The sequence below is a fragment of the Macaca thibetana genome, chromosome 13, assembly GCF_024542745.1.
Source record: "Macaca thibetana thibetana isolate TM-01 chromosome 13, ASM2454274v1, whole genome shotgun sequence".
Lineage (NCBI taxonomy): Eukaryota > Metazoa > Chordata > Mammalia > Primates > Cercopithecidae > Macaca > Macaca thibetana.
Window position 1 is genome coordinate 45,522,276 of NC_065590.1, and position 22,685 is coordinate 45,544,960.

Below are 22,685 nucleotides of genomic sequence, written 5' to 3' on the forward strand. Positions count from 1 at the left end.
GTGTGTTTTATTTTAGGAGAATTCTCAAAATGCTCCACTTGTACATGCAACCTTGGAAACATTGCTCAGATTTCTGAACTGGATTCCCCTGGGATATATTTTTGAGACCAAGTTAATCAGCACATTAATTTATAAGGTACAGTGAATACATTTCAGTTATTTGTCACTGTATAGCTGCATATGTTCTTTTCACATGTAAAGCTCTCATCTCTGCATTCTAAACCATTTTCAACCTTGTTTCTAACATGAGGAAACTGCTCAGAAGAAATTTCCCATGTTTACACCTACTAAATTATTTAAAGTGAGTCTCAAGTCTGATTCTGCCACTTATACCATGTAATTTTATGAATTCATTTTGAACAATGTATTTGATTATATTGCCATCTTTTAGTTGAGTATATAAGTTACAGTGAGGTAAGTCAAGTGCTGTTTCTGAAAAATGAAAAGTTCATCTTTTAACTGATAATTTAAAATTATACCATGTTATGTCTTCTTTAAGTTCTACAATGGTTTAGCCTGGGCAACATGGTGAACCCCCGTCTCTACTGAAAATACAAAACTTAGCCAGGCGTGGTGTGGTGCATGCCTGTAGTCCCAAACATTGGCCCAACCTACTTGGGAGTCTGTGGCAGGAGAATCTCAAACCCAGGAGGCAGAAGGTGCAGTGAGCCAAGATCATGCCACTGCACTCAAGCCTGGGCAACAGAGCAAGACCCTGTCTCAAAATAAATAAATAGTCGGGCGTGGTGACTCACACCTGTAATTCCAGCATTTTGGGAGGCCAAGACGGGTGGATCACGAGGTCAGGAGATCGAGACCATCCTGGCTAACACGGTGAAATCCCGTCTCTACTAAAAAAAAAAAAAATACAAAACATTAGACAGGCATGGTGGCGGGCGCCTATATTCCCAGCTACTCGGGAGGACGAGGCAGGAGAACGTGAACCCGGGAGGCAGAGCTGGCAGTGAGGTGACAGAGCGAGACTCCGTCTCAAAAAAAAAAAAAAAAAAAAGTGTATATATACACATATATAATAAATAAAGTTATACAGTGGTTTATCCAGAGATAATCACTGTTAACGGTTGTATTATATTTTCAGTTGTTTTCTTGACTGATGTAATGAATAAGTATCTAATTGGAACATTATAACTTAACCTCTTCAACTTCGTAGAGTTTGGTAACATAATATGGATTTATGGTATTTGAATGATGAGTTTATTGCTTAAGTTACGTAAAAACCTTTCTTTTCTTTTCTTTTTTTTTTTTTTTTTTTCTGGAGACGGAGTCTCGCTCTGTCACCCAGGCTGGAGTGCAGTGGCCAGATCTCGGCTCACTGCAAGCTCCGTCTCCCGGGTTCACGCCATTCTCCTGCCTCAGCCTCCCGAGTAGCTGGGACTACAGGCGCCCGCTACCTCGCCCGGCTAGTTTTTTGTATTTTTTAGTAGAGACGGGGTTTCACTGTGTTAGCCAGGATGGTCTCGATCTCCTGACCTCGTGATCCGCCCGTCTCGGCCTCCCAAAGTGCTGGGATTACAGGCTTGAGCCACCGCGCCCGGCCACGTAAAAACCTTTCTATTGTCAACAGTCCTATAGAGAACATTCTCAGACATAAGATATTATGCAATTGTTGAAACATTTACTTTCTTTAAATATTTTAATGTTTAATTAACAGATTATTAAGGTTTTAATGCCCCCTGAATTCCCAACCCCAGCCGATAGCTGTTTATCTTCTCAACAATAGAATATGTAAGCCAACTTTCCCATATTCTTATTACTCTTAGATATATTGACCATTTCCCAAAATCCTAAGCAATCACAAGTTTTAGGTCCTGTGTAATTACACAGAAAGTATAACATTCCTAAAAGTCATATCACAGATTCTAGGAAAGTTGTTACGGAGCCCTGTTATTTTAGATGTCTAAGGACACATCAAAAGAAAACAGTTTAGGCCAGGCGTGGGTGGCTCATGCCTGTAATCCCAGCACTTTGGGAGGCTGAGGTGAGTAGATCACGAGGTCAGGAGATCAAGACCAGCCTGGCCCAACATGGCGAAACCCTATCTCTATTAAAAATACAAAAATTAGCTGGGTATGGTGGCATGCGCCTGTAGTCCTGGCTACTCGGGAGGCTGAAGCAGGAGAATCACTTGAACCCGGAAGGTGGAGATTGCAGTGAGCCGAGATCAAGCCCCTGCATTCCAGCCTGGGTGACAGAGCGAGACTCTGTCTCAAAAAAAAAATTAGTTTGCTCCTAAAGCATTTACTGTATATTGGGTAGGCAATAAAATTTCCTCTCAGTATATCTGCAAGATAAAATATGTTCATTCACTTGGCTGTTTTTGACATCTACGCCTATATTTAATTGTTAAAGCTTTTTCCTTTTAGTTGTGAATTTTAAGTAAAGTGTGTGTCAGGCCAATTAATTTTATGGTTCCCTCCCCCCCTTTTAAATAGTTCCTGAATGTTCCAATGTTTCGAAATGTCTCTCTGAAGTGCCTCACTGAGATTGCTGGTGTGAGTGTAAGCCAATATGAAGAACAATTTGTAACGCTATTTACTCTGACAATGATGCAACTAAAGCAGGTAATACAATACTATCTTGAAAATTGACTGGATAATTTTAGTGCCTTAGAAAATACTGAATTCCAAATGCGTTATTTTAGAACAACGTATCATAGATCAGCCATAATCTTATATTTATTACATAAAATTTGTAGTAAGCTACAAATTGTTAATGATGTTTCCAAAAATTTCTTAAAACTCAGGTTTGGGGTGTGTTGTGGTAATTTATTTTTGCACAGTTTTGGAGCTTGGTCTTTTGGGAGATATCTGACCAGACAATGGGAAACCTGGGAGTTGTTCCTAACATTGTGTCTGAAGGAATTCTTTTCAGCCCTAGTTTGATTGGTTATCTATTAAATGATCTAGAAAGTTATTTATAATACTGTGTTCATGGCCAGGTGTGGTGATTAACACTGTAATCCCAGAACTTTGGGAGGCCAGAGTGGGAGGACCAGTTGATGCCAGGAGTTCGAGACCAGCCTGGACAACATAACCAGACCATCTCTACAAAAGATTTAAAAAATAGCTAGCTGTGGTGTTGCATACCTGTAGTTCCAACTACTCTGGAGGCTGAGGCAATAGGATCGCTTGAGCCCATGAGTTCAAAGTTAAAATGAGCTATCGTCACACTACTGCACTCCAGCCTGGATGACAGGACAAGTCCCTGTCTCTTAGAAAACAAGGAAAGATAGATTACTGTGTGTGTTTGTGATCTGAATGATTTAATTCATTATTTTTACATTTTCAGTGTCAGTGAGAAAGGGATTAAGTCCAATACTAGAAAAAATGTAAAGGCTGTGATAGCGGCCTTACTAGTTGCAATTTAATTTATTTGAGAAGAGTCAAAATCTAGGTCTTAGAGATATAAGAATAGGTATACCGGACCTAGGAGTTCTGTATGTGGTTTAATATTAGCAAAAGGGTGTTGGGATCTTAGGGCTTAAAAATAATAGTGTTGGCTGGGTGCAGTAGCTTACACTTTTAATCTCAGCACTTTGGGAGGCTAAGTTGGGAGGATTGCTTGAGCCAGGAGTTCAAGACCAGCCTGGACAACATAACAAGATACGGTCTCTACAAAAACTTTTTAAAAAATTAGCTGGGTGTCATGGCACATGCCTGTGGTTCCAGCTATTTGGGAGGTGCTGAGACTGATTGAGCCTAGGAGGTGGAGGCTGCAATATGCTGTGATCATACTACTGCACTCTAGCCTGGACAGAGTGAGACCTTGTCTCAAAAATAATAATAATAAAATATAAATGTCTTGTTGTTTTATGAAATGCAAACTGATCATCCCTTTTTAAATTTGCAGATGCTTCCTTTAAATACCAATATTCGACTTGCGTACTCAAATGGAAAAGATGATGAACAGAACTTCATTCAAAATCTCAGTTTGTTTCTCTGCACCTTTCTTAAGGAACATGATCAACTTATAGAAAAAAGATTAAATCTCAGGGAAACTCTTATGGAGGTAAGCTGTGTGGAGCCTTTGCTCCTAAAATTCTGCTCTACCTACTAATAACTCTTAAAAGTGCCTTTTTTCTAAAATGTATGTACCTTTTGAGATTTCTTATTACTTAATACTTGACCTGTGCATGATATATATTCTTAATTCCGAATTACAGTCATAAGCCCAGTTTTCTGATTTTATGTTCTCCATAAAGCCTAGGACTAAACATTTATAATCAAAATTAAATTACTAATTATTATATCATTTCTAAGGTTAAAATTCCAAAGACCTTATTTTAAAATTTCACTTTTAATTCAAATAACATACATTTGTTAAAGATACACAATTCAGCGTGTAATCCCAGCACTTTGGGAGGCAGAGGCAGGAGTTCGAGACCAGCCTGGCCTACATGGTGAAACTCCATCTCTATTAAAAATACAAAAAAATTAGCTGGGCGTGGTGTCACGTGCCTGTAATCCCAGCTACTCAGGAGGCTGAGGCACGAGAATTGCTTGAGCCCAGGAGACTGAGGTTGCAGTGAGCCAAGATCACAGTACTGCACTCCAGCCTGGGTGACAGAGCAAGATTCTGTCTGAAGGAAGAAAATACATATATATATATATATATATAACATAAATATATACACACACACACTCTTCAGTGGTGTATTAGTATATATACAATGTTATACCACCATTAATACCTAGATCCAAAACATTTTCATCACTCAAAGATGACCCTTTACCTATAAAACAGTCACTTTCTCCTTTGTTCTCTCCCCAACTTCTGGCAACCATTATTTTGGTTTCTGTCTCTGTAGATGTATCTATTCTGATTATACCATATAAAGGGAATCATACATGTGACCTTTTTGTGTCTGGTTTCTTTTATTTGGCATTGTGTTTTCAATGTTCTTCCATGTTGTAACCTGTATCAATACCTCACTTTTTATCATGGCTGAGTAATATTTTCATTGTAAGAATATTCCGTATTTTGTTTGTTCTCTCCTCTGTAATGGTACATTTGTGTTGTTGATACCACTTGCCTATTGGCACTCAAGGCCTTTTAAATAAATGTCATTCCGTTAGGAGACATGATAAAAATACATATTGATCAACAACTATGTGAGAGATTTTTGAAGTGCTTTAGGGCATGTCAGAAGAAGCAGAGTTATTCCAGAGTTTACTGTCTGATAAGTATTGAAATCTGAGTTGTGATGAATAAAACATGAATTTTTATTTTCCCTTAAGGTATAACAAGTGAAAAGCAATTTGAAGTTGGTAATGTTTAAGAATTATTTTTTAATAGTTTTGGTCTTCTCTGTAGGCCCTTCATTATATGTTGTTGGTATCTGAAGTAGAAGAAACTGAAATCTTTAAAATTTGTCTTGAATACTGGAATCATTTGGCTGCTGAACTCTATAGAGAGAGTCCATTCTCTACATCTGCCTCTCCGTTGCTATCTGGAAGTCAACATTTTGATGTTCCTCCCAGGAGACAGCTATATTTGCCCATGTTATTCAAGGTAACAGAGTGGTTGGTTGAGTGTTCTTCCTTTTGCTTGCTGTGGTTTTGAGGTCTGAATGCAAATACTTCTAATCTATCTAAATAAATTAGCTACGAAAAGAGAGCCCAACAACTTCTCCATGAGTGTGGAAAACTAGAACATGAAAGGAATTGAGTCTAGAACCTTGGTTCTCAAGAGTGTGATCCTTCTCTCAGTATCAACGTCGCTTGTGATTTTGTTAGGCAAAATTCATTGGCCACCTGCCAATCTACTGAACCAGAGTCTAGAAGTGAGACACAGGAAACTCCTGTAACAAAAGTTGGCTTAAAAAAAAATCACATTAAAACACACTTAAATAATTGTAAAGCCATTTTTGTAGAATTACAGTGAAAAATTTTCTTCTTTTGGAGACAGGGTCTTGCTCTGTGGCTCAGGTTGGAGTGCAGTGGCATGGTCATAGCTCACTACAATCTTGAAATCCTAGGCTGAAGCAATTCTCTTGGATCAGCATCCCAAGTAACTGGTTGCAGGCACGCACCACCATCCCCAGCTAATTTTAAATTTTTTAGTTTTACTTTATTTATATTTACATAGTTTTTTCTGTTGTGCTTTAAGCCCCAGTTATTTTTATTGTTTTAGAGATTGGGTGTCGCTGTGTTGCTCAGGCTCCTCTCAAATTCCTGGCCACAACAGGTCTAGAAAGAACTGCCTCCGGAATAGTTAGAATTATAGACATGAATCCCTTCACATGGCTGGCCTGTGGGTTTTTTTGGTTTTGTTTTTAACTAAGCTTCTACACTAATGATTTCAGTGATCTAATGATTTTTTCTTGATTGATTTATTGTTGAATATAGGTCCGTTTATTAATGGTTAGTCGAATGGCTAAACCAGAGGAAGTATTGGTTGTAGAGAATGATCAAGGAGAAGTTGTGAGAGAATTCATGAAGGATACAGATTCCATAAATTTGTATAAGAATATGAGGGAAACATTAGGTAAGTTAATAAATACTGTTAATCTTTACCTTTATAAATTTATTCTGGGGTAGAAATATATTTTAGAAAATGTACTGTAGTTTCTAAATATTTTCTAAACATGTTATTCATTGGTAAAACTCTTTGCTCATTATTTGCATTTGAAACAATTTTTTTTTCGTAGTTTATCTTACTCATCTGGATTATGTAGATACAGAAAGAATAATGACAGAGAAGCTTCACAATCAAGTGAATGGTACAGAGTGGTCGTGGAAAAATTTGAATACATTGTGTTGGGCAATAGGCTCCATTAGTGGAGCAATGCATGAAGAGGATGAAAAACGATTTCTTGTTACTGTTATAAAGGTATGCAAGGGATAGGTATGAATTAGAATTGCTAAATAAGTATTATGTTGTTACAATAAATGATATAAATCTGTCTTATTTACAGGATCTATTAGGATTATGTGAACAGAAAAGAGGCAAAGATAATAAAGCTATTATTGCATCAAATATCATGTACATAGTAGGTCAATATCCACGATTTTTGAGAGCTCACTGGAAATTTTTGAAGACTGTAGTTAACAAGCTGTTCGAATTCATGCATGGTAAATCTCTTTCTTTACTATATTTTGTTTTTATTTTTATTGAACAAAATAAATGAATGTTTTTGTCTTGTTAGAGACCCATGATGGAGTCCAGGACATGGCTTGTGATACTTTCATTAAAATAGCCCAAAAATGCCGCAGGCATTTCGTTCAGGTTCAGGTTGGAGAAGTGATGCCATTTATTGATGAAATTTTGAACAACATTAACACTATTATTTGTGATCTTCAGCCTCAACAGGTATGTTAAGCACTGAGCATATGTTATTTTTAGAAAGTAACACCTGTATCAATCTGTATGTATCAGTGGAAATAGGAAGGCAACTGTTGGATCCAGTTTCTGATTAAACTTTCTTTTTTCCTTGAGAACAGGGTATTACTCTGTTGCCCAGGCTCAAGTGCAATGGCACGATTACGACTCACTGCAGCCTTGAACTCCCAGGCTCAGGTGATCTTCCCACCTCAGCCTCGTGGGTAGCTGGGACTACAGGCGTGCACCGCCTTCACACCCAGCTAGCCTTTTTCTCTCCCCTTGGTAGAGATGGGGTTTTGCCAAGGCTTGTCTTGAACTCCTAGCTTCAAGCGATACGCTAGCCTCAGCCTCCCAAAATTATTTTATATGTGTGAGCCACGATGCCCGGCCTGATTAAATTTTCATAGTGAGACAGATTCTTGTTTTTGTTTTTGGGGTGTGTGTGTGTGTGTGTGTGTGTGTGTGTGTGTGTGTGTGACGGAGTCTCCCTCTATCATAGAGTCCAGGCTGGAGTGCAGTGGCACAATCTCTGCTCACTGCAGCCTCCTGGGGTTAAGTGATTCTCCTCCTCAGTGGCTGAGATTAACAGGTGCGTGCCACCACGCCCAGTTGACTTTTGCCTTTTTAGTAGAGATGGGGTTTCTCCATGTTGGTCAGGCTGGTCTCAAACTCCTGACCTTGTGATCCACCCGCCTCGGCCTCCCAAAGTATTGGGATTACAGGCATGAGCCACCACCATGCCTGGTTTGGGTTTTGTTTGTTTGTTTGTTTGTTTTGTTTTGAGATGGAGTCTACCTCTGTCACCCAGGTTGGAGTGCTGTGGTATAATCTCGGCTCACTGCAACCTCTGCCTCCCAGGTTCAAGCAATTCAAGCCTCCCAAGTAACTGGAATTATAGGCACTTGCCACCATGCCTGGCTAATTTCTTTGTATTTGTAGAAGAGATGGTGTTTCACCACGTTGGTCAGGCTGGTCTGCAACTCCTGAACTCAAGTGATTGGCCTGCCTCAGCTTCTCAAAGTACTGGGATTACAGGAGTGATCCACCGCACCTGGGCCAAAATCAGTTTCAAGATATTTGAGTTGCTTGTGTGTGAATTGCTTGTGTGTGGTTTTCCTTATTAGGGTGTATAAGAACATAAAAGTTAAAATGTCTGCTTTTTAAAATAGGTTCATACGTTTTATGAAGCTGTGGGGTACATGATTGGTGCACAAACAGATCAAACAGTACAAGAACACTTGATAGAAAAGTACATGTTACTCCCTAATCAAGTGTGGGATAGTATAATCCAGCAGGCAACCAAAGTAAGTATTCTACTTTTTCTTAAAGTTTTCATGGGATTTAAGAAGACTGTGTTCCTTACAAATATATTGAATTCAAGCCTTTAAACATGTATGTGTGATCCGTAAGTGCTTTTATGTGTGGCTTTGTACATTTTATTATCTGGGCCAGGCGTGGTGGCTCACGCCTGTAATCCTAGCGCTTTGGGAGGCTGAGGCGGGCGGATCACCTGAGGCCAGAAGTTCGAGATCAGCCTAGCCAGCATGGCGAAACCCCATCTCTACTAAAAATATAGAAATTAGCTGGGCTTGGTGGCACATGCCTGTAATCCCAGCTACTCAGGAGGCTGAGGCAGGAGAATCACTTGAACCCAAGAGGCAGAGGTTGCAGTGAGCCGAGATCGAGCCTCTGTACTCTAGCCTAGTCGACAGAGCAAGACTCCATCTCAAAAAAAACCTGAAAATCTGGGCCGGGCGCGGTGGCTCACGCCTGTAATCCCAGCACTTTGGGAGGCCGAGTCAGGCAGATCACAAGGTCAGGAGCTCCAGACCATCCTGGCTAACACAGTGAAACTCCGTCTCTACTAAAAGTACGAAAATTAGCTGGGCGTGGCACCGGGCACCTGTAAGTCCCAGCTGTGCTCAGGAGGCTGAGACAGAATGGCATGAACCCAGGAGGCAGAGCTTGCAGTGAGCCAAGATCACGCCACTGCACTCCAGCCTGGGCGAATAAACGAGATTTCGTCTCAAAAAATATTTTACTTCATTCTTAGGTAGATATGGACAAAAAGGCTTTTGTGTTCGTTTTTACCATTTGGGATTATAAATATGATTTAGGGTAAGGGAAGTGTAATGGCTTTTGTTTCAGTAATTATGTGGATAATTTTTTTTTTTTTTTTTGAGACGGAGTTTCACTCTTGGTGCCCAGGCTGTAGTGCAATGGCATGATCTCGGCTCGCTGCAGCCTCTGCCTCCCAGGCTCAAGCAATTCTCCTGCCTCAGCCTTCCAAGTAGCTGGGATTACAAACAAGCGCCACCATGCCTGGCTGATTTTGTATTTTTAGTAGAGAGAGGGTTTCTACATGTTGGTCAGGCTGGTCTTGAACTCCCGACCTCAGGGTGATGTGCCTGACTCAGCCTCCCAAAGTGCTGGGATTATAGGTGTGAGCCACCTCACCTGGCCATTATGTGGATAATTCTTACATGATAAATGGAATTTGCTTTTTTTCCTCCAAGAATGTGGATATACTGAAAGATCCTGAAACAGTCAAGCAGCTTGGTAGCATTTTGAAGACAAATGTGAGAGCCTGCAAAGCTGTTGGACACCCCTTTGTAATTCAGCTTGGAAGAATTTATTTAGATATGCTTAATGTATACAAGTGCCTCAGTGAAAATATTTCTGCAGCTATCCAAGCTAATGGTAGGTGATTCTGATTTCTTATACGATGCAGTATAAACACTTCTCTTCTACTGCCTCAAGTCAAACATTTGATATTTTTCACAGATTTAAATCAGACCTCCCATTTCCCAGATGACCCTACACATATTTAAAATAGTTATGTGTACCTTTCCCTTTTAAAATTAGTCTTAAAGCTTATTTTCCCAATAAATCTTGTGTAGTTTTGGCTTTAAACTTTTTAATGGTAAAATGGAATTGCATCTAATGTACACCTGAGTACCGCTGTATAATTTTAGTGGTAAAATTAGATTCCATTTGATTCTATTTTGTAGGTGAAATGGTTACAAAGCAACCATTGATTAGAAGTATGCGAACTGTAAAAAGGGAAACTTTAAAGTTAATATCTGGTTGGGTGAGCCGATCGAATGATCCACAAATGGTAAGTGAGAGATGCTTTGCTTTTGGTTTTTAGTGTTGATGCTGTGTTTTATGGAGTGTGCTATACTCTATTATGTGCATTTTGCTAATTTAAAGCATATCAACTTTGTAGTTATTTTATGGCATTTTATTTATTGTAGTCCTTAATGTTAATATACTGTATTCCATCTTCAAAAGAAACTGCTGTTAATCAATAGCGAAGGGTGGTGATATGTAACAAGATAGCTAAGAAAATTGGGTCATTTTATGTTTCCATAGATAGGTCAGGAGGATTTAGTTAATGGAGTACAGGTGCAGTTTTTGCATTCCTCTTGATTTTTGGAACAATTACTAGAGCTACAAAGTTGTCATTACTTTACCTCTTTGGCAAAGTGATTGCTTCCCAGATTAAAGGCTTGAAAGTCTTTTTTACACTCTTTTTCTTAAATGATTTGCAGAAAAGGAAATCATTTTCAGTAATAAAAACCAGCTGCGTATGCCTCAACTTGTAAAATTGTGAATTACTTTTAGGTGTTAACTGTATGGTTTCATTCTTTTTATTCACTTGAGCCTTGGGAGATTCCAAAAAATTCTATTCTGATACTACTACTAGTTGGAATAGTGGGGTTTTTTTGTTTTTCTTTAACAAGTGTGCTAGTTATTTTAATAATTTTGGAATTTCAGTATTGTTTCTTGTTAAGGAAATACTTTTCAGTAAACTTGTTCTGAATATAATTCTCATGGAATACTTAAGTTGGCTAACCTAAATATCGAAAGGTTCTGAACATGTGTATTATGTGATCAGAACTGTATTTAAAATGTGAAAGCAGAATGTAAGATGTATTGAAGGAATTGTGATGCTTGTAGTTTACAAGAAGCTTGGGCACATGTCAGGAGCACAGTGGGAATAATACAAAGGGGTATCATATTTTATAAGTAACATTAATGATAAAGTTTGGGATATTTGTTCACATGAAACATTACATTTATTTTTCTTGTCTTGGCTTGTCACGGTGACTCATGCCTGTAATCCCAGCATTTTGGGAGGCCGAGGTCGGTGGATCCCTTGAGGTCAGGAGGCTGAGGCAGGAGAATCGCTTGAACCCAGGAAGGTGGTGGCAGTGAGCCTAGATCACACCATTGCACTCCAGTCTGGGCAACAAGTGCGAAACTTTATCTCAAAAAAAAAAAAAAAAAGAACAAGAAGTTACTCATTAAGTATAACTGAGTTTACTTAGAATCATGAAAATCCTACTGGGCATCGTAGCATGCACCTGTAATCCCAACCACTAGGGAGGCTGAGGCAAGAGAATCGCCCCAGCTCTTCAAGTCCAGTTTAGGCAACACGGCAATATTCAGTTTCAAAAAAATAATAGAAATCCATAGTCTTTCTTATTTTCTGAGAGTAATTGATTGATGTTATTTCTGCTTGTGAAAATACAGTTAGCATTCATTAGATTAAAACATTATTCTGAGTTGGGCAGATCATGAGGTCAGGAGATGGAGACCACTCTGGCTAACCTCATGAAACACCTTGTCTCCACTAAAAATACAAAAAAATTAGCTGGGCATGGTGGCAGGTGCCTGTAGTCCCAGCTACTCGATAGGCTGAGGTAGGAAAATGGCATGAACCTGGGAGGTGGAGCTTGCAGTGAGCTGAGATGGCACCACTGCACTCCAGCCTGGGCGACAGAGCGAGACTCCCTCTTAAAAAAAAAAAAAAAAAAAAAAAAAGACATTATTGAGGGCTCGCTTGCTGCCGTCTTACATATACAGTATACATTGAATCCTGATTGTGCTACACTAACTTGGAGCCACCAATTGAATTTTGAGCCTCACTTTCCTTATTATAAGAGTTTTGTAGCTGGGCATGATGCTATACCTGTAGTCCCAGCTACTCAGGAGACTGAGGCACAAGAATTGCTTAAACCTGGGAGGTGGAGGTTGCAGTGAGCAGAGATTTGCCACTGCACTCTGGTCTGAGTGACAGTGAGACTGTCTCAAAAAAAAAAAAAAAGGTTTTGAATGACACTGTTTCCATGAGACTTCCCAACCCATTGTGATTTCCTGCTTTCTTTTGCTAAAAACTGTTTTAACGTAGGAAAACCTAATACAAACACAAGATTTTCCTATTTTCAGTAGATAATCATGCTACATCTTACAGACACGAATAACCTTGTTGTTTAAAATAGTCACCACGTACCTAGATTAAAACATAACTTTTTTTTTCCCTCCTCAACAGGTAGCTGAAAATTTTGTTCCCCCTCTGTTGGATGCAGTTCTCATTGATTATCAGAGAAATGTCCCAGCTGCTAGAGAACCAGAAGTGCTTAGTACTATGGCCATAATTGTCAACAAGTTAGGGGGACATATAACAGCTGAAATACCTCAAATATTTGATGCTGTTTTTGAATGCACATTGAATATGATAAATAAGGTGTGTAATATTTCAGTTATGTACGGGGAAAATTCTAGCGGATAGCCTTAATTCTTGAAAGCTAAAGTATATCTATGTATATAACATAATTTTAATGCCATGGAGCTTAAATATTTATACTTGTATATTAGGGAAATACTTTTTTGGTTTTCAAGAACTTCCCAGGAGTTTGAAACCAACCTGGGCAATATAGTGAGACTTCATCTCTACAAAAAGTTAAAAAATTAACCAGTCATGGTGGCATGTGCCTGTAGTCCCAGCTACTGAAGTGGCTGAGCGACAGTGACACTGAAGTGGGAGGATTACTTGAGCCTGGGAGTTCAACGTGGCAGTTTGCTGAGATCATGCTACTGCACTCTAACATGGGCAACAGAGTGAGACCATTTCTTAAAAAAGAAGAATTTACTACACAGAATCTTGATTGGTAAAAAGTAAATGTGGAAAATAGATTTTAACATTCACATGGTATGTAGCATTTATTGAAACCTCATAGCAGGTCGGGGCATCCTTTTATGAACGTAGTTTGAATACATGAGAAAGTCTGCATGATTCAATTATAAAAGTGTAGTATATGCTTATAAGAAACCGAAAAATTTATTAATCAACAAGAGAAAATAGGCTGGGCATGGTGGCTCACACCTGTCATCCCAGCACTTCAGAAGGCCAAGGCAGGCAGATGACGTGAGGTCAGAAGTTCAAGACCAGTCTGGCCAACATGGCATTAAAAATACAAGGCCGGGCGCGGTGGCTCAAGCCTGTAATCCCAGCACTTTGGGAGGCCAAGACGGGCGAATCACGAGGTCAGGAGATCGAGACCATCCTGGCTAACACAGTGAAACCGCGTCTCTACTAAAAAAAATACAAAAAACTAGCCAGGCGAAGTGGCAAGCGCCTGTAGTCCCAGCTACCCGGGAGGCTGAGGCAGGAGAATGGCGTGAACCCGGGAGGCGGAGCTTGCAGTGAGCCGAGATCGCGCCACTGCACTCCAGCCTGGGTGACAGAGCGAGACTCTGTCTCAAAAAAAAAAATACAAAAATGGCCAGGCGCGGTGGCCCATGCCTGTAATCCCAACAGTTGGGAGGCCGAGGCCGGTGGATTGCCTGAGATCAGGAGTTCAAGACCGCCCTGATCAAAATGGTGAAACCCCGTCTCTACTAAAAAACAAAAATTAGCTACTCGGGAGGCTGAGGCAAGAGAATCGCTTGAACCCAGGAGGCGGAAGTTGCGGTGAGCCGAAATTGCACCACTGCACTCCAGCCTGGGCGACAGAGCAAGACTCTGTCTCCAAAAAAAAAAAAAAAGCGAGAGATAAAAGAAATGGTAAGTGGACACATTCACATGGTAACAAGTTTTTTCGTAATCTGTAGTGGTGGTTTCAAATTAAAAACAAAAGTGATAGTAGTAGTGTTACGGTAATAATGGTTTTGATGAGTTCTCTATTAATAAGGATAGCTTTCTCTTTCAATTTGATAACTCATGTGCGTAACAGGGAACAGTTTCATTTTCCATGGGAGGTGGATTGTATTTTGTTTGGGTTTACCTTTCAGGAGGCATTATATCTTCTATGGTTTATTGAAAACTCCAAACATTTTTACTGGATTAAGCCTTGCTTTTCCCCTCCTGCTAGCACAGCGAAGACACTGAAACATTATTTTGTTTCCACCACTTATTTTTAGGACTTTGAAGAATATCCTGAACACAGAACGAACTTTTTCTTACTACTTCAGGCTGTCAATTCTCACTGTTTCCCAGCATTCCTTGCTATTCCACCTACACAGTTTAAACTTGTTTTGGATTCCATCATTTGGGCCTTCAAACATACTATGAGGAATGTCGCAGATACGGGTAAATAAATTTAAAAGATGTTTTTTATTCATTTGCCTGTCAATCCAAAAATACAAATATAGATAGTTATATACTTGTACATAGGAAGGTATTACTTGTTCAGAGTTTTGAATGCATGAATTACATATATGAACATCTGAGAAAATCCTATAAGCAGTTTAATCAACTGTTCCACTGCACTCCAGGTGAGTCCATAGGCAGAATTGAGTTATGGGAGAGGGGCCTAGTAATAATTGGTTTATGTAATACCAAATTCTACTGAGTAGTGATGTTGTAGAAGTTCATACAGAATCAGCTAAGCTTTCAGAAATGGTGAAAGGGTGGTAATGGTCGTAACTTAGATTATAATTTTTCTCCATAGGCTTTTTTTTTTTAATATTCACAAATTTTTTTTTTTATTTCAATAGTTTTGGGGCAACAGGTGATTACATGAATAAAGTCTTTAATGGTGATTTCTGAGATTTTGGTGCACCCATCAGCCGAGCAGTAGGAACTCTACCTTATGTGTAGTCTTATCCCTCACCCCCTCCCACCCTTCCCCACAAGTCCCCAAAGTCCATTATATGATCTTTATGCCTTTACATCTTCATAGTTTAGCTCTCACATAACTTAGATTATAATTTATAAGTAAGCCAGCATTGGATATAGTTGTACTCCATTATCAATTTAAGAAACCTTAGGCAAGTAATTATTAGTCATCATCCCCAAAAAAAGGGAGAATAGGGTTAGATTCAGAATACTTTGATAAGAGCTAAATACTATCATGAGTGCTGTCAGTCTGTAGTAACTTCCCATTGGTATTCTATGTCTTTTAGGCTTACAGATACTTTTTACACTCTTACAAAATGTTGCACAAGAAGAAGCTGCAGCTCAGAGTTTTTATCAAACTTATTTTTGTGATATTCTCCAGCATATCTTTTCTGTTGTGACAGACACTTCACATACTGCTGGTAAGAATTTAATACGTTTAAGATTTAAATGTTGGGCCGGGCGCGGTGGCTCAAGCCTGTAATCCCAGCACTTTGGGAGGCCGAGACGGGTGGATCACAAGGTCAGGAGATCGAGACCATTCTGGCTAACACAGTGAAACCCCGTCTCTACTAAAAAATACAAAAAACTAGCCGGGCGAGCTGGCGGGCGCCTGTGGTCCCAGCTACTCGGGAGGCTGAGGCAGGAGAATGGCGTGAACCCGGGAGGCGGAGCTTGCAGTGAGCTGAGATCAGGCCACTGCACTCCAGCCTGGGCGACAGAGCGAGACTCCGTCTCAAAAAAAAAAAAAAAAGATTTAAATGTTAAGTGCCGGCCGGGCACGATGGCGCATGCCTGTAATGCCAGCACTTTGGGAGGTCGAGGCGGGGAGATCATGAGGTCAGGAGTTCGAGAACAGCCTGGCCACCATGGTGAAACCATCTATAAAAAAAATTAGCCGGGCATGGTGGCATGCGATTGCAATCCCACCTACTCGGGAGGCTGAGGCAGGAGAATGGCTTGGATCCGGGAGGCAGAGGTTGCAGTGAACTAAGATTGCACCACTGCACTCCAGCCTGGGTGACAGAGCGAGACTCTGCTCAAAAAAAAAAAACACTAAGATTTATGGTTATATTACATTTTGGAGTTAATAATTTTCTTCTTATCAACAGGTTTAACAATGCATGCATCAATTCTTGCATATATGTTTAATTTGGTTGAAGAAGGAAAAATAAGTACATCATTAAATCCTGGAAATCCAGTTAACAACCAAATCTTTCTTCAGGAATATGTGGCTAATCTCCTTAAGTCGGCCTTCCCTCACCTACAAGAGTAAATATGCCTTTTAATAAACGTAGAATGTTCCTGGTCGGGCACAGTGGCTCACACCTATAATCCCAGCACTCTGGGAAGCCTAAGATGGGAGGATTGCTTGGGCCCAAGAGTTGGAGACTAATCTAGACAACAAAACAAGATCCCGTCTCTACAAAAAAATGAGTCAGATGTGGTGGTGTGCATCTGTAGGGCCAGCTACTTGAGAGGCTGAGGCGAGAGGGTTGTTTGCATCCTGGAGTTTAAGACTACAGTGAGCTATGACCACGCCACTGCACACCAGCCCGGGTGACAGAGCGAGACCGTGCCTCTTTAAAAAAGCAAAAAAAAAAAAAAAAAAAAGGCCACGCACAGTGGCTCATGCCTGTAGTCCCAGCACTTTGGGAGGCTGAGGTGGGTGAATCACAAGGTCAGGAGTTCAAGACCAGCCTGGCCAAGATGGTGAAACCCGTCTCTACTAAAAATACAAAAAAATTAGTTGGGCATGGTGGCGGGTGCCTGTAATCCCAGCTACTTGGGAGGCTGAGGGAGGGAATTGCTTGAACCCAGGAGGCAGAGGTTGCAGTGAGCCGAGAGCGCACCACTGCACCCCAGTGTGGGCAACAGAGCAAGACTTTGTCTCAAAAAAAAAAAGTAAAAATAGGCCAGGCGCGGTGGCTCGCGCCTGTAATCCCAGCACTTTGGGAGGCCGAAATGGGCGGATCACGAGGTCAGGATATCGAGACCGTCCTGGCTAACACAGTGAAACCCCATCTCTACTAAAAATACAAAAAAATTAGCCAGGCATAGTGGCGGGTTCCTGTAGTCCCAGCTACTCAGGAAGCTGAGGCAGGAGAATGGCGCGAACCTGGGAGGCGGAGCTTGCAGTGAGCTGAGATCCTGCCACTGTACTCCAACCTGGGCGACTGAGCAAGACTCCGTCTCCAAAAATAAAATAAAATAAAAATAAGGCCGGGCGCGGTGGCTCAAGCCTGTAATCCCAGCACTTTGGGAGGCCGAGACGGGCGGATCACTAGGTCAGGAGATCGAGACCATCCTGGCGAACACGGTGAAACCCCGTCTCTACTAAAAAAAAAAAAAATACAAAAAACTAGCCGGGTGAGGCGGCGGGCGCCTGTAGTCCCAGCTACTCGGGAGGCTGAGGCAGGAGAATGGCGTAAACCCGGGAGGCGGAGCTTGCAGTGAGCTGAGATCCGGCCACTGCACTCCAGCCCGGGTGACAGAGCCAGACTCCGTCTCAAAAAAAAAAAAATAAATAAATAAATAAATAAAAATAAAAAGGCTAGGCACGGTATCTCACTCCTGTAATCCGGGCACTTTGGGAGGCCTAGGTGGGCAGATCACCTGAGGTCAGGAGTTCAGGATTAGCCTGACCGATATGGAGAAACCCTGTCTCTATGAAAAATACCATTTAGCTGGGCATGGTGGTGCATGCCTGTAATCCCAGCTACTCGAGAGGCTGAGGCAGGAGAATAGCTTCAACCCGGGAGGCAGAGGTTACGGTGAGCCACGATTGTGGCATTGTACTCCAACCTGATAAACGAGCAAAACTCTGTCTCAAAAATAAAAATAAATTCTTGATTTAAAAATCTATTATTGGGAGGCTGAGGCAGGAGAATGGCTTGAACCCAGGAGGCAGAGATTACAGTGAGCCGAGATCGCGCCACTGTACTCCAGCCTGGTGACAGAGCAAGACTGTCTCAGGAAAAAAAAAAGTTATTTAATAATTGTGTTTTGATTTGCAGTGCTCAAGTAAAGCTCTTTGTGACAGGACTTTTCAGCTTAAATCAAGATATTCCTGCTTTCAAGGAACATTTAAGAGATTTCCTAGTTCAAATAAAGGTATGTATTTATTTGCTCTTGCAGAAATATTAGGGGTAAATGTGACCACTTAATTGTTACATTGTAGAATTTTTATCACTTGATTTGACATGCCAAATGAATGAGGTTTCAAGAGAATACCTTTATACAGTCTCTCTAATCAAAAAACCTGAGACTGGTAATAGAGTGAAAAACTAAAGTCCAATAAGGATAGATGGGTTTGAGATGTTATTTGGATAAACTTGTTACTAATGTAATTAATTTTAGGTTACTAATGTAATTAATTCTTAAATATATAATGGAATATTGGGTAAGAAAAACAATGGTAGTTCTTTTTATAATTTTATACCAATTTTGTTAGTTGAGAGAACCATGAAAGTTACTAGATAGAATGTCTTCTGTTATACAGTGCTTTATTCATACTTTTGGGAAGGGTTTTTCTTTGAACATCTTGCTTTAAAGAAATGTGGAAGTACTGTGAAATCCTAAGTAGCTGATGAATAGTTTATCCATGATTGTTGAATAAGAATTAGTCTCATAAGCTCTTAAATATTTTCTCCAAAATACAAAGGTTTTATTTTCTTTAACTGTAAAAATATTAACCAATTTTTTAAAAACTAATGAAAGTTACCTAGGCTTGGCCGGGCGCGGTGGCTCAAGCCTGTAATCCCAGCACTTTGGGAGGCCGAGGCGGGTGGATCACGAGGTCAGGAGATCGAGACTATCCTGGCTAACACGGTGAAACCCCATCTCTACTAAAAATACAAAAAATTAGCCGGGCGTGGTAGCAGGCGCCTGTAGTCCCAGCTACTTGGGAGGCTGAGGCGGGAGAATGGCGTGAACCAAGGGGGCGGAGCTTGCAGTGAGCCGAGATCGCGCCACTGCACTCCAGCCTGGGAGACACAGCGAGACTCCGTCTCAAAAAAAAAAAAAAAAAAAAAAGTTACCTAGGCTTGGCGCAGTTGCTCATGCGTGTAATCCCAGCACTTTGGGAGGCCAAGGTGGGTGGATCACCTGAGATCAGGAGTTTGAGACTAGTGTGGCTGACAAGGTGAAACCCCTGTCTCTACTAATTATACAAAAATTAGCTGGGCATGGTGGTGCACAGCTGTAATCGCAGTTACTTGAGAGGCTGAGGAAGAGAATTGCTTGAACCCAGGAGGCAAAGGTTGCAGTGAGCCGAGATTGCATCATTGTACTCCAACCTGGGTGACAAGAGTGAAACTCCATCTCAAAAAAAAAAAGACCAGGCGCGGTGGCTCACGCCTGTAATCCCAGCACTTTGGGAGGCCAAGGTGGACGGATCATGAGGTCAGGAGATCGAGACCATCCTGGCTAACACGGTGAAATCTCTACTAAAAATACAAAAAATTAGCTAGGTGTGGTGGTGGGCACCTGTAGTCCCAGGTACTCGGGAGGCTGAGGCAGGAGAATGGTGTGAACCCGGGAGGTGGAGGTTGCAGTGAGCCGAGATCACGCCACTGAACTCCAGCTTGGGCGACAGAGCGAGATTCCATCTCAAAAAAAAAAAAAAAGTTACCTGATAGCTACGAAGACAATAATAATATAACTAAACTTGATTTAATGACAGTCATTAGCCTTAGGAGAAACATCTTTCTTGATATCTTGGCATATGCAGAATTTTTAGCTGGGCGCGGTGGCTCACACCTGTAATCCCAGCACTGTGGGAGGCCGAGGCAGACGGATCAATTGAGGTCAGGAGTTGAAGATCAGCCCAGCCAACATGGTGAAACCTCATCTCTACTAAAAACACAAAAATTAGCCAGGTCTGGTGGCGGGCACCTGTAATCCCAGCTACTCAGGAGACTGAGGTTTCAGTGAGCTGAGATCGTAACACTGCACTCCAGCTTGGGCAATAAGACTGCCTCTCAAAAGAGAAAAAAGTGTCTGGGTGCAGTGGCTCATGCCTGCTAATCCCAGCACTTTGGGATTGCCTGAGTTCAGGAGTTTGAGATCAACCTGGGCAACATGGTGAAACCCTGTCTCTACTAAAAATGCAAAAGATGAGCCAGATGTGGTGGCGCACACCTGTAATCCCAGCTACTGGGGAGGCTGAGGCAGGAGAATCGCTTGTGCCTTGGAGGCAGAGGTTGAGATAATGTGCTGGGGGGCTATAAAACAAGACTTACCACAAAAAGAACAAAAATTTGTGTGAATACATAGTAGGTGTATATACTTAGGGGATGGGACGCATGAGATTCTTTGGTAGAAGCATACAACACATAATCACATTGAAGAATATTTACTGTATGGTATCACACCATGAATTTTTTTTTCTTTATTTTTGAGACAGTCTCGCTCTTATCACCCAGGCTGGAGAGCAGTGGTGTGATCTTGGCTTACTGTAACCTCTGCCACACAGGTTCAAGCGATTCTCCTGCCTCAGCCTCCCAAGTAGCTGGGATTACAGGTGCCTGCCACCACGCCTGCCTAATTTTAGTAATGACAGGGTTTCACCATGTTGGCCAGGGTGGTCTCGAACTCCTGACTTCAAGTGATCTTCCTGTCTCTGCCTCCCAGAGTGTTGGGATTACAGGCACCTGAGCCACCATGCCTGGGGCCCATGATTCTTTTGTAACCTTTTTCCCCCCAGCTAACAGGTTTGGTTCATTCAGCTATGTACTATACTGTATCACTATCCTATAATTTAAAACCCAGCCAGTTTATGGATAATTATATTCCTTCTCTAAAAAGAAAATTACTCATCTGTGATTTCTTTCTTTGCAAGTTGAAGTTTATTGTGTTGACATTTCAACTATGTCTTCACAGGAATTTGCAGGTGAAGACACTTCTGATTTGTTTTTGGAAGAAAGAGAAATAGCCCTACGACAGGCTGATGAAGAGAAACATAAACGTCAAATGTCTGTCCCTGGCATCTTTAATCCACATGAGATTCCAGAAGAAATGTGTGATTAAAATCCAAATTCATGCTGTTTTTTTTCTCTGCAACTCTTATTGGCAGAGGAAAACAGCATGTGGGTATTTGTCGACCAAAATGATGCCAATTTGTAAATTAAAATGTCACCTAGTGGCCCTTTTTCTTATGTGTTTTTTTGTATAAGAAATTTTCTGTGAAATATCCTTCCATTGTTTAAGCTTTTGTTTTGGTCATCTTTATTTAGTTTGCATGAAGTTGAAAATTAAGGCATTTTTAAAAATTTTACTTCATGCCCATTTTTGTGGCTGGGCTGGGGGGAGGAGGCAAATTCGATTTGAACATATACTTGTAATTCTAATGCAAAATTATACAATTTTTCCTGTAAACAATACCAATTTTTAATTAGGGAGCATTTTCTTTCTAGTCTATTTCAGTCTAGAAGAAAAGATAATGAGTAAAACAAATTGCGTTGTTTAAAGGATTATAGTGCTGCATTGTCTGAAGTTAGCACCTCTTGGACTGAATTGTTTGTCTAGACTACATGTATTACAAAGTCTCTTTGGCAAGATTGCAGCAAGATCATGTGCATATCATCCCATTGTAAAGCGACTTCAAAAATATGGGAACACAGTTAGTTATTTTTACACAGTTCTTTTTGTTTTTGTGTGTGTGTGCTGTCGCTTGTCGACAACAGCTTTTTGTTTTCCTCAATGAGGAGTGTTGCTCATTTGTGAGCCTTCATTAACTCGAAGTGAAATGGTTAAAAATATTTATCCTGTTAGAATAGGCTGCATCTTTTTAACAACTCATTAAAAAACAAAACAAAACAACTCTGGCTTTTGAGATGACTTATACTAATTTACATTGTTTACCAAGCTGTAGTGCTTTAAGAACACTACTTAAAAAGCAAAATAAACTTGGTTTACATTTATTTTTCCTTTATTGACTCAGATTTATTCCTATATTAATGATAGTGGGTATTTGTGTTTAAGCATCAAGTAACATTTTAAATGAAGTTGGACCCCTTGATTTACAAATAAGATTTCTAAGGTTATTGTTACTAGTAACTGCAGCAGGTGTGTAAAATGAACATGTTCCTAAGACACCTTTTGTTCCCAAGAAACAAATTCCTCCGGTGGCATTTTGACTCATTTTATCTTTATTTGAGATTAGAGGGTACTTCTTGTCTAAACTCTAGTTAGCATCTAAGTGTAACAAAGAATAAAACATTAGCCTTAGAATGAGAACATAGATGTAACCTGGTACAAATATCAGTTGTATTCTTTTTTTTTTTTTTTTTTTTTTTTTTGAGACGGAGTCTCACGCTGTTGCCCAGGCTGGAGTGCAGTGGCGCGATCTCGGCTCACTGCAAGCTCCGCCTCCCGGGTTCCCGCCATTCTCCTGCCTCAGCCTCCTGAGTAGCTGGGACTACAGGCGCCCGCC

General features: G+C 40.7%; 2 protein-coding genes across 11 annotated transcripts in view; one reads left to right on the forward strand and one right to left on the reverse strand.

Annotated features, from left to right (window-relative positions):
* XPO1 (exportin 1) overlaps window positions 1–22,173 on the forward strand; it is a 59,783-nt gene extending 37,610 nt beyond the window's left edge. For all 4 annotated transcript variants that reach the window (XM_050753438.1, XM_050753440.1, XM_050753439.1 and 1 more), the window contains 17 exons: window positions 17–136; window positions 2,454–2,582; window positions 3,871–4,029; window positions 5,335–5,532; window positions 6,369–6,507; window positions 6,671–6,852; window positions 6,938–7,094; window positions 7,169–7,332; window positions 8,514–8,648; window positions 9,861–10,044; window positions 10,356–10,462; window positions 12,683–12,877; window positions 14,554–14,722; window positions 15,538–15,672; window positions 16,363–16,522; window positions 18,268–18,364; window positions 21,134–22,173. In XM_050753438.1, the coding sequence (XP_050609395.1) occupies window positions 17–136; window positions 2,454–2,582; window positions 3,871–4,029; window positions 5,335–5,532; window positions 6,369–6,507; window positions 6,671–6,852; window positions 6,938–7,094; window positions 7,169–7,332; window positions 8,514–8,648; window positions 9,861–10,044; window positions 10,356–10,462; window positions 12,683–12,877; window positions 14,554–14,722; window positions 15,538–15,672; window positions 16,363–16,522; window positions 18,268–18,364; window positions 21,134–21,280 (2,577 nt within the window). In that variant the 3' untranslated portion in view covers window positions 21,281–22,173. The remainder of the gene's footprint in view (window positions 1–16; window positions 137–2,453; window positions 2,583–3,870; window positions 4,030–5,334; window positions 5,533–6,368; window positions 6,508–6,670; window positions 6,853–6,937; window positions 7,095–7,168; window positions 7,333–8,513; window positions 8,649–9,860; window positions 10,045–10,355; window positions 10,463–12,682; window positions 12,878–14,553; window positions 14,723–15,537; window positions 15,673–16,362; window positions 16,523–18,267; window positions 18,365–21,133) is intronic.
* COMMD1 (copper metabolism domain containing 1) overlaps window positions 1–22,685 on the reverse strand; it is a 960,866-nt gene that overhangs the window by 629,732 nt on the left and 308,449 nt on the right. The window lies entirely within an intron of this gene.